The sequence below is a fragment of the Anabrus simplex genome, chromosome 3, assembly GCF_040414725.1.
Source record: "Anabrus simplex isolate iqAnaSimp1 chromosome 3, ASM4041472v1, whole genome shotgun sequence".
NCBI classification, from domain to species: domain Eukaryota; kingdom Metazoa; phylum Arthropoda; class Insecta; order Orthoptera; family Tettigoniidae; genus Anabrus; species Anabrus simplex.
Genome location: NC_090267.1, coordinates 510,343,193 through 510,355,338, shown reverse-complemented (window position 1 = coordinate 510,355,338; position 12,146 = coordinate 510,343,193). Strand labels below are relative to the sequence as shown.

Sequence of the window (12,146 nt, the reverse complement as noted above, 5' to 3'; positions counted from 1 at the left end):
GCCACAGTGCAGGCCAAAATTTGTGTTCTCATCTCTGCTCAGGCACGCCCCCCAATGGAGATGTACCAAAACCCACTGCCAATCTTAAATTTCTGACAGCACCAGGAATCGAACCCCAGCCTCCAAGGACAGCAGCTAATAGACTACAGAGGTGGACAATCAAAACTTAGCATCTACCTGGTTTTTATATAGCAGTTTTATTCAAACTCATGTTTTATACTATGGTTAAAAGATACTGAAGGTCATTTACACTGTCAGCAAAATGCACCGCAACATCAGCGTCTTGAAATCCATAAACTTTTACACTTCCCTCCCAATATCTTCAAGGTGAAAATAAACAAGTTTTATGACAATTATTTTAATATAAAAGAAGAGGATACAGTTCAAAGGAGAGCATTATTTTACAAATTGTTAGGTATAAATACAGTGTTTGAACATGACTAGCAAACTATTTACACATACCCGATGAAGACAAATAAACGACATGCGGCATTTAGAGTGAAGAGAAGTCTACGTCTACTCTTTTACTAGATAAACATAGCACACACACTCCTTTAAACTTCTCAACTCATTTAAACGTAGCGTACTTTGAGAGGGGAAGCGGGAAAAAGTGGTGAAAGGAAAGAAAATTTATTTAACACATTGCACACATTTCAATCGCTCCCAGATACAGATCCAGACTCTTCAGCATCCGACGACGATGGAGTACTCTCGACTGGTTCATCAAAATCTTCGTCATCATCTTCCTCATCATCAGAACCTTTCTTGTCACTCTTAATTTTAACGTCAGGTATCTTAACTTTCTTTTCCTTTTCATCAGACTCATTGCTTTTTTTGTCGCTGTCTTCATCATCTGATTCCTTTTCCTGTTTTACTTTCACCTCCTCCTTTTCTTCAACTTCCTTGTCCTTTTTAGAGTTGTCAGTTTTCTGAAAGAATATACAATTGTAAATACTTGGCAGGAATAAACACGTGATAAGTGAAATATAGAAAGGTACACATTAAAATGAACACAAGAAAGAGGAGATAATGATAAACATGAAAACCTAAAAGAATAATAATAATAATAATAATAATAATAATAATAATAATAATAATAATAATAATAATAATAATAATAATAATAATAATATTGCAATACTTAATTTGGGGATATTAGGTTGCATAATATTTACAATCTGCTGATGCATTTTGATCCTGCAATCAGGATTGTCTTCAGACCAATAAGAAATAACATATTGTCAACTGTCACTTCATAGTAACCAGATTCAACAGAGAAAGAGAGAGATCCTGTTAGAAATATAGTTCATTCCAAGGTCTCCAGAATCAAGAAAAAAGATGTTGACGAGTTGACTGCAGAGGGTAGCCATGATCTAATCAGTATATAGCCGTCACCTTTGTTAAAATTATACGTGTGTTTAGCAATTTCTATCGCCTCACAAATGATTCTAGGTATAAAATGTTTCTCTTTATAAATGATAGTAGTTACATAAAAATGATTTGATGGTCATTATGTAATCAGACTTCTCTGGCTGGCAAAGACCTAAGTGCTTGGATGTTCTTTAACCCTCGTTACTATCTTCCTAAATGTTTTGCCAACATAAACTGATCCACATGAGCAAGGAATCGTATATATTCCAGCACAGTTTAAACCAATAGGATCTTTAACATACTGCAAACATTATTATCGACATGATGAACATATGAAGAAGTCTACATTTATTAACAAGAAGATACCACATTTGATGCAACTACCTTTCAACTTCACACTTTACATTCTTCTCAACTAGACTATTGCATGGACGCTCTGTGGCAGCTCAAGTGTCAAGTTCTCATCTAAGGTGTATTCAGTCTTAATATTTTAATCTTATTTAAGTGTTTGTGAGCTGTTGATGACTCAAAGAGCCGAAACATGTTCACTTTTGTTAGATAAATATTTTTAAAAGATTTTATTGTGTATTGGTTAGGTGATTAATCTAAATATATTTTTTCTCAAGCCTGCTAGATTCCCAGATTTAAATCCCTCCGATTGTTAGATGTGGGGGATGTTGGACGAGTGTGCTAACAACCCTTGCACAAGAGAAGAACTAACCCGTTCAGGAGGTGCCGAAAGTGTTTGAGAACTTAAGGACGTCACTTAGAGCAAGTCCTTTAATGCCAGGAAACGTTTTAGTTTCTTAGGCCCAGTTTATTCAACCTCAGTTAACATTTAACTGAATGTGAACTTAATCAAATTAGCATTTAATCAATATTGGTTAAGACTAACAATCTGTTAAACTCTCAGTTCTCACCCAGGTTCAAGCAGCTAAATTCTAAGTTAGTTCAAAATATGGCAGGTGCATTAAATGCAGAACTTCTGTGTTTTGGATATGATAGGCCTTTTCCAGAAAGAGAAACAGAAGAGAATATTTATACTTCTTCTTCGCATGTTTTTTTAAAAATCTGCTTGCGCACTACTGTTCTATCCTCTTTGCACACTACGTCCAGTCACTGGTTTGATTTAAGTATTGCTAACTTAATAAACGGAAGAACAAACTATTTAGTGGGAGAAGTTGTTTAATTTTTTTTTTTGCTAGGGGCTTTACGTCGCACCGACACAGATAGGTCTTATGGCGACGATGGGATAGGAAAGGCCTAGGAGTTGGAAGGAAGCGGCCGTGGCCTTAATTAAGGTACAGCCCCAGCATTTGCCTGGTGTGAAAATGGGAAACCACGGAAAACCATTTTCAGGGCTGCCGATAGTGGGATTCGAACCTACTATCTCCCGGATGCAAGCTCACAGCCGCGCGCCTCTACGCGCACGACCAACTCGCCCGGTAGTTGTTTATTTATTATTTAATTAGGAATATTATATCCTTGTGCGGTTAGTAACAAGTATACATTTGTTAGTTAAAATTATCACAGGGACATGGGTTCTACATCTTCACGTCAGTGTGATCTATCTTACTACAACACACAAACATGACCAGATCACTAATAAAGGATTCAGGATCTTTCATATTATTTCGTGATATTACAGTCTTGTTTCAGTTGTTTTATCGTACGTTGGTTAACATCAGTATGCACATTGAATTAACTACAAATTTTCTGCCAAGCGTCACTTTGAGCTTTGAGCCCAGATCCATTAGTTTGCTTACTTTCTAGAATAGGTACATACTTGGAAATGGTTTCCAGAAGAAGAGAAATTTCAACCAGTCATTCCCTTCTTGGCTTTTTTCATATCCATCTAAACAGCAACAGGAAATTCACGGTCAAGACGAAAAATTCTAATAAGTGTTAAAATCGCGCGCCTTGGTTTACAGCTGTTTTTAAACAAAAGCACATCAGAGCGCGCTCAAAAACTACATGGTTCTGCCACTGTCTTCTAGATTCTCACTGATCGTTACTCTTGTGAGAGTTAACACCGTGTTAGCTAACAGTTCCCAGGAAATGTTTGGATAAACACAAGGATCTTAACATACTGCAAAATTTTTATTTCCATGTTAACAAACAAAGCACTGGTGTTATTTAACTTAAATTGAATAAACCGGGCCTTAGTTTCACATTCTAAAACTTATGTGATGCTGATCAGTGCGCAGATATTGTCAGCAAACTAGTGTCAATATAGGTCACTCCATGTGAGATTTGAGCTGTACAAAGCAGAGGCAGGACAGGTTTTTCTCTGGGTACTCCAGTTTTTCCTCTCATCTTTCATTCCAGCAACACTCTCCACTATCACTTTATTTTATCTGGCAGTCATTAATCATTGCCCCAGAGGAGTGCGACAGGCCTCGGCAGCTGGCACAAATCCTATCCTCACCACAAGGTGGGGGGCTTCATTCATCCCATCCCTAACCAGGTCATTGACTGGTAAACAGGTTGTAGGTTCTCATCAGTAGGCAATAACAGATAGCAACCTTCCCCCCCACCTTTCGGGTTTTTTTTTTTTTTTTTTTTTTTGTGGGAGATAGTTTTTCTTAAGCTGTACACAATTTCCGGGGTGGTGCTAATGAATGACAATTCTGCCCAAACCAACATCCTACACAATATACTTACACTTTTCTTGGCTGGGGGCTTCTTGTCTTCGTCTGAACTGCTGTCGTCATCGCTGATGTACTCCTTACTCTTGAAGGAGCCCGATTTCACTGGTGAAGCCTTGGTCGTAGACTCCCTTTTCTTAGTATCTTTCTTCTCCTTCTTCTCTGGCTTCTGCCTTTCCTTTTTATCTGCACCGCCTCCGCTGGCCTCGTACTCCTTCATTTGTCTGAGATATTCTTCCTTGGCTTCTTTCGCTTTGTTTTCCCACTCCTAAAAAAGAAAATAGATCATGACACAAGATTACTAAACTTCTAAATTTCCCCTCATACAGAAAGGATGTGAAAATGCTAGAAAACAAGTTAGAAAACAGAACAAGTCTGAAAACAAAGTAAGCGCCTGATTTTCTAGCCACCGAAGAACAGCAACGCACAATAATAACACCGTAATTAACCACATAATTTTTCAACCATTAATTCTGAATCGGAAACTTTAGGGAAAATAAACAATTGTATAATCTTCCCACCACGATCATGTAAAAGTTTTCTGTCATCAGTGTTTCTTCTATTTTTTCTTGTGCAAAATGTGCACTCAAGAAAACAGTGTTTGAACCTAACATTCATCTGTTGATTCACTCGCTGGATTGTGGACAACAACAAAACGAGAGGAGTGTACAATACACGCAGTAGAAATGAATTTCCTAAGAGGTATTGCGGGCAAGATCAGAAAGGATAGAATTACAAATGAAGAGATAAGGAAATGGACAGGAATCTTTAAACTTCAAGATAGGATCAAAACAACAAAGCTATAGTGGCATGGGCATCTGATAAGAATGGGAGAAGAGAGTGCCCAAAAATGTTTTTTTTTCCGAGAAGTTAACAGGAAAGAGACCATGAGGAAGACGCCGAAAGAGATGGACAGATTCAGTGTGGGACTGCATAGAAAAGAGGGGAGGAAAACCAGAAGACGTACTTAAAAAAAGGAGAAGATTGGTTGGGGCAGCGAAGGAGGTCCTTGATTCACAACCTGACCTGGGAAGCTGGAAATGAAGATGATGATGATTCGTCTGTTGAATAATGCAAGAAATATGCATACAGTGGTGTGTTATGTATGACACTAGGAAGTTATCGCAATAGTACTGAAATACAAAGCCGTCCGAGGTCACAGTGTAGATGAATGGATTGCAGCTCAGAATCTTACGGTAAAGGATGAAAATTTTAGAAGCTACACATATGTTAAGTAAGGTAATGTTCAAGTGAACAGGTCATTCGCCAGTTATTGAACGTGTCCACCACTTTTTCAGCCATTTCTGTTTATGATTTTGTTCGAAAACCAATAACAAATCAATCACAGTTATCCTTAATACTGTTAGGATATTTAAAGTTTTTAAAAGGTAAACATCGTTAAGTTTAACAAAGCCTGTCTAGCCAATGGCTGGTCATCAGTTGACACAACTTAGAAGAGCAAGCGAAAACACTGCCTATAGAGACTGCTCGGCTCGGCAATCCAACAGAGGATCGGAACTAGTCCTGTACTCATAATGTACTTTTAAACGTAAATACAAGTATTGATTAGGTGGTGAACTATACTGGTCTCAGTGCTAATAATTTTACAAACGTAAGTGAATAGTGGTTAGTGACGGGTAATAAAAACAGGAGTTACAGCACAGTTGAGCATCAACGCGAGTTCTGTGCAGTAGTATCATATATATGGCACTGGCGTAAGTGAAAAGGACAGTTGCAATGTGCAAAGAAGACAGCCTATCATTTTGGAGCCCAAAATCAAGCCAGTATGAAGAAAATGAAGAAGAATCCCATAAAATATTTAACTGGATTAAGAAAGGACAGCTACTGTTGCACACGAAAGGTGAAAGATACTGGAAAGTCAGAGAAAAGCAATATAGGGATCTTGCCATTTAAAGCAAGCTGAGGGTGGCTGTGTAAGGACATTTCCAAAGGACCATACCACAAAAGTGTGTAATTCCATTGGTATTTTAGAGCCAAAATTAAATTACCACAGTCTATGACCAGTGCTTTTTATATAATTCTTTTTCTCCTGTTCCCACTTCATCCGTGGGCATTCTTTGATATTCACATTTCTTTTTTGGCTTATCCAAACCCCATTCTCTAATCTTTTGTAAATGGTCACTGCCAAACTCTTTCCAGGAAGTGCTTTTATACCTCTCATGTATCTCTATCCGAGATGACATAATCAATAAGAGATTTCTGTGTCCCAGTCCAGCTATATCTGGTGATCGTGACAGATGTTTCTTGAATTTGGCATTCTTGATGATGAGATTGTTTCTTACACAGAAGTTGACAAGAAACTCGACTTCCTGATTCCAGTTTCCAAACCCATGGAGCTTCATAACCTACAGTATACTGACAGTACCAACCTGTGCATTCAGATCACCCATTACAATTACAGGGGGCTTCTCTCATCGGTTGGCCGGCAAGTGTGCCCAGCTTATCTGCCTACCGTTGACTCATCACCACCTGTTACACAGCGCAGTGACAGCACGGGAATGCCCACACTTCACAGTTCAGGTCCGGGCTTAGAACGTGTATTAAGTGTTGATCCGTCGCTCCAGCTGTTCTCGAGTTGTGAAGTGTTATTTTGGGGTATAATTCTCATAATGCCTCCACACGTGTACACGGTGGAGGAAAGGGTATTTGTGTACAATAATTATGTGAAAACAGAGTCTTGAAGGGAAGTCGTTAGGAAATTTCTAACAATTTCCGGATGTACGCCCTCCATGTTGAGAGACCATGTGGAAACTCATAAACAAACTGAGAGCAACTGGTTCTTTACTCAATAAAAAGTGAAGTGTTTAAAAACATGTACTTAATGAGGAAAAAGTAAATGAAATTGCATAAAGATTAGAACATAATACGCCTACAAAACCTCTAAGACGACTTGGACAAGAAGAGCTCATCATGGCAGACTACGAAAATGTTAAAAAGTAAAGCACATTGAAACTAAAGAACATATCCGGAGAGAAATAGCCTCAATTACGGAAGACGAACTTATGCATGTGAATTGAAGTTTTCTAAGATGATGGCAGAAATGTGTGGATGCAAGAGGAGAACATTTCCAACATCTCACGTCATAAGGTACAAGCTTATTTTCTTAATTTTAATTGTTATCCCATGTCAAGTGAGCGAAGCGCTCTTCTTGTTCCTATGTTGCAGAGTGGGAAAGTGATGAGCCAACGGGAGGCAGATAAGCTGGGTGTGCCTGCCGGTCAACCGATGAGAGGAACTCCATGAATATGTTCATGTTCTATTTGCCTCTCTTCTTGGTTACATCCAGTTTGTAGTGCATATACGTAAACAATGGTCAGCATATTTTTGTTGATGGTCTTGATTTACTGTCGCTTGATAAAGACATATTCTATGTCTGAAACAGTGCAGACATTCTGACTGATTATGAATGCCACTCCAATACTCCAATGCCAATATGTACTTGTTCCCATTCCAATGAAGTTTGTAACCTTATCTTAATGCTTTTTCCTCCTTTTCTTTTCCACTTTATCACAGTAAGCTAGAATGATCACTATCACAAGTACACTGACTGACAGTGATAATGCAACACCATGGAGGAGTGGTTCGAAAGGGATGAAAGTTGGGGAAAAAACAGAGACGGCACGGACGAATAATTGATGTTTATTTCAAACCGATATGCAGGTTACACAATACGCACGGCATCGACTCAGTAGGATGTAGGACCACCGCAGAAACACGTCGAGGTACAGAGTCAATAAGAGTGCGGATGGTGTCCTGAGGGATGGTTCTCCATTCTCTGTCAACCATTTGCCACAGTTGATCGTCCGTACGAGGCTGGGGCAGAGTTTGCAAACGGCGTCCAACGAGATCCCACACGTGTTCGATTGGTGAGAGATCCGGAGAGTACGCTGGCCACGGAAGCATCTGTACACCACGTAGAGCCTGTTGGGAGATGCGAGCAGTGTGTGGGCGGGCATTATCCTGCTGAAACAGGGCATTGGGCAGCCCCTGAAGGTACGGGAGTGCCACCGGCCGCAGCACATGCTGCACGTAGCGGTGGGCATTTAACGTGCCTTGAATACGCACTAGAGGTGACGTGGAATTATACGCAATAGCGCCCCAAACCATGATGCCGCGTTGTCTAGTGGTAGGGCGCTCCACAGTTACTGCCGGATTTGACCTTTCTCCACGCCGACGCCACACTCGTCTGCGGTGACTATCACTTACAGAACAGAAGCGTGACTCATCGGAGAACACGACGTTCCGCCATTCCCTCATCCAAGTCGCTCTAGCCCGGCACCATGCCAGGCGTGCACGTCTATGCTGTGGAATCAATGGTAGTCTTCTGAGCGGACGCCGGGAGTGCAGGCCTCCTTCAACCAATCAACGGGAAATTGTTCTGGTCGATATTGGAACAGCCAGAGTGTCTTGCACATGCTGAAGAATGGCGGTTGACGTGGCGTGCGGGGCTGCCACCGCTTGGCGGCGGATGCGCCGATCCTCGCGTGCTGACGTCACTCGGGCTGCGCCTGGACCCCTCGCACGTGCCACATGTCCCTGCGCCAACCATCTTCGCCACAGGCGCTGCACCGTGGACACATCCCTATGGGTATCGGCTGCGATTTGACGAAGCGACTAACCTGCCCTTCTCAGCCCGATCACCATACCCCTCGTAAAGTCGTCTGTCTGCTGGAAATGCCTCCGTTGACGGCGGTCTGGCATTCTTAGCTATACACGTGTCCTGTGGCACACGACAACACGTTCTACAATGACTGTCGGCTGAGAAATCACGGTATGAAGTGGGCCATTCGCCAACGCCGTGTCCCATTTATCGTTCGCTACGTGCGCAGCACAGCGGCGCATTTCACATCATGAGCATACCCCAGTGACGTCAGTCTACCCTGCAATTGGCATAAAGTTCTGACCACTCCTTCTTGGTGTTGCATTTGCTCTGTCAGTCAGTGTACATACTGTATACAGTGCACTCGCGATAATTTGCGATAATTAATGCACGCACGTACGCGAATTATCGAAAACAGCGAATTATCCGCAGTCATTTTTAAGCCTGGTGAAAACAAAACCATAGGTTAAAATAATGAAATGTATTTTATGAACAAGCAGAAAATAATTATAACACTTCACATGTATTCACACTAGAGAAAAATTACAAAATGCCATGTTGATTATGTCAACATTTGTATCTAACAAAAAAAAAAATTATTACTTTTTGTTTCTTACACGACTGCTCATTTTTTCTAATTTTGGATCGTACATTTCTCAAGAAAACAATATCTGAAAATGAAAATTCGTATCTATTTTCTATGTAAGAGGTAAGTGTCTATAGATACACTAGCTTGGTTGTGTGAAACTTTCAGTTTCCGTTGCATCACTTCCGCACTCAATATCATCTGAATCTCCATCTTCCTCACCAACCGTCAAATTCCATACAATATCCTTCTCACTTTCGTGTCTGAAACCATACCGTAATCGTCCTTATCGACGTCTAACCACTCAATAATGTCACTTTCTTCTGCATTTTGACATTTATCCAGGTTTTTCAGTAATGATATCATCGTAGCGAGACTATGTTGCCCATTCGAAATATCATCGTCACCTAGAACAGATTTCAATGATCGTGCAAGCATAGTAGCGTGAATTTTGTCCCATGACTGCATGAAGAGCATCCAACAAACTGAAGTCCTTCCAAAACGTTGGAATATCGATGCCTTCCTCAACCAATTGCTGTAACAGAGATGACCTGTAGTTCTTCTTTAAAGCAGCAATAACGCCTTGGTCTACAGGTTGGAGAACAGAAGTTACATTAGGGGGAAGGTATTTCATGTAAATATCACCTTCTTTAAGTTCACTTTCGTGTGGATGAGAAGGCGCTTTGTCAATCAAGAGCAATGCTTTGATTGGCAGTGACTGCTTAATTAGGTAGGACGTCACGTGTTTCACAAAAGGATTGTGAAACCAGTCTTTAAATATCTGTGTGTATACACGCTGCCTTTTGATGGAGTACTGCAAAGGTACATTCTCTCGTTTAACACAACGGGCTTTTCTGGATTTCCCTATCGCAAATAATTTTAATTTATGATCACCACTTGCGTTAGCACACGCCAAAATGGTTATTTCCTTGGATGTTTTACGGCCTGGGGCTTGCTGTTCTTGTTGCATCACTGTTGTTCAGGACGATAAACATTTCCAATACAATCCTGTTTCGCCTGCAATGAAAAGTTGTTTATAGTCAATGAATGATTGAAATTCCTGTGCAAATTTTTCAGCAGCACCCGTGTCTGCTCTGAGATGCTCTCCGTGAATAGCAATTTCTCGTATTCCGTAGTATTTCTTAAACCGTGTAAGCTAGCCAGAAGATGCTTTTATAGCCTTCTAAGCCAAGAGCAACGTGAAAATGTTTTGCTTGCTCAGCATACGTTGGGCCGGACACAGGAATACCTTGAAGTCAAATAAATATTAAAATTTATTTATTCCACCTATTCAATACATAAATCTCTATTGTACATTTCAATACGGTCTAAAACACGAGAATTATAACATGTAACAGGAATACCTTCCGCTTGTTTTTGATTAAACCACCGTATCATGGCTTCGTCTAGATTTGCATAGTCCGATGTTCTCATTGATCTCCGGGACGAGGAACGATCACAATTAGCAGAAAATTTGATGAGGGTTTCCTTTTGCTTCTTCATGTCTCTCACTGTTGTTTCACCAACACCAAACTCACAGGCTAACTTTGAAGATGCTTCGCCTTTCTCCAGTCTTTCTATAATTTTCATTTTTTCACTGACAGTTAACCTTTTATACAGTGGAACCTCGATTATCCGTTCCCGGAAACTACGTTTTCCCGCAATATGCGTTCAAATTACGTGGGCCCGCGAACATCGTGATTAAATCACGTTGTAAAAATCCCACATCATCCGTTACTCGAAGAAACGATTTCCTGGATCAACCGTCCAGAAATTTCAGTCCCATTAACACTAAATCCTCGATCAATTGTTTTTTTAATAAACTGTATCTCACAAAAGGACGGCTATGGCATACTTACCGATTCTGGCGTTAACGCCCCGTCATTGCGATAATTGGAGCAAGTACTGTACTGGGAAAGCGATCGGCGGTGAACTTGCATAAGGGACCATCTTAACATCGAATTCGGGTGGTATTGTTGAGAGAATCTCGGAAATCATAAAGCAGAGAGTGGCCACAACAATTGGAAGGAGACAGAGCACATTTCAACAGCTCTGCTTGAAGACAGAACGAGTTTCGTCAAATGTTCACACTTGCACTTTCCTCAGGGTACTGTAGAGTAACTGGGCTTTCAGGCAGGAATCGAAACTGCTCCTTCTTAACACAAATTTAGTATTTTAATATTATCGTACACAATTGTTAGCGAGACTAGAACAGATGTTGCACCTTACATTCAAACAGAAAGCTATGGGAGGTCTTGGGATTGCCTTTTACTGTTTTGGTCCTAATGTAAGACTGGGAATTTTATGTTTTCGTTTTAAAATGCCGAAGACCTCAGTCGTTTTATTTGCGCACGTTACATTTAAATGGTTTGTATCATTTCCAACTCGTAATGACATGTGCAGCGAGTGCACTTTCGAGATGACCTCAAGGTCACGAATAACCGTAATTTCTGAAGTTTTGATGATTTTTTCTCTTTCCATTTTGATTGGATTAGTGACGGCAAGTACTGTAGAGACAATACGCGACACTTACGGATTTTGCCTTGCTAAAATGGGAGACAATTCGACGGTGGCGCTCTTGCCTAGTGACTTGACTTGAACAAATCGCGTTAAATTCTAATATCAATGGAAATGTATATACGGAAATGGATAAATAAATTACGTCTAGAAAGAAAGTGGTATTGAGATATTAACTTCAAAGTTGCTAAAGTAATTCTGGATAAATGAATGAAGAATTATTTAAAAGGTTATTATTCAAAGACTGAAATTAGACACACAAACAAGATATGAAATGGGCTGCTGTGAAATGGCTTGATCTTTCATTTATGCATTACTTTTTTAGCTTTAGCATTTCTGCCTGAACTTTTAAGGCTGGATTTGTCTTTTTTCTCATTTAAAAACCTTGTATGATCACATTAAG

The 12,146-nt window shown here is 40.2% G+C and overlaps 1 protein-coding gene across 2 annotated transcripts in view; it reads right to left on the bottom strand.

Moving 5' to 3' along the window:
* Window positions 1-287: 287 nt before the first annotated feature.
* LOC136867499 (FACT complex subunit Ssrp1) overlaps window positions 288-12,146 on the bottom strand; it is a 214,415-nt gene continuing 202,556 nt past the window's right edge. Inside the window, exons 14-15 of one of the 2 annotated variants that reach the window (XM_067144710.2) lie at window positions 4,036-4,287; window positions 288-929 (exon numbers count right to left, since the gene is read on the bottom strand). In XM_067144710.2, the coding sequence (XP_067000811.1) occupies window positions 654-929; window positions 4,036-4,287 (528 nt within the window). In that variant the 3' untranslated portion in view covers window positions 288-653. The remainder of the gene's footprint in view (window positions 930-4,035; window positions 4,288-12,146) is intronic. The other variant, XM_067144709.2, reaches the window with a different exon arrangement.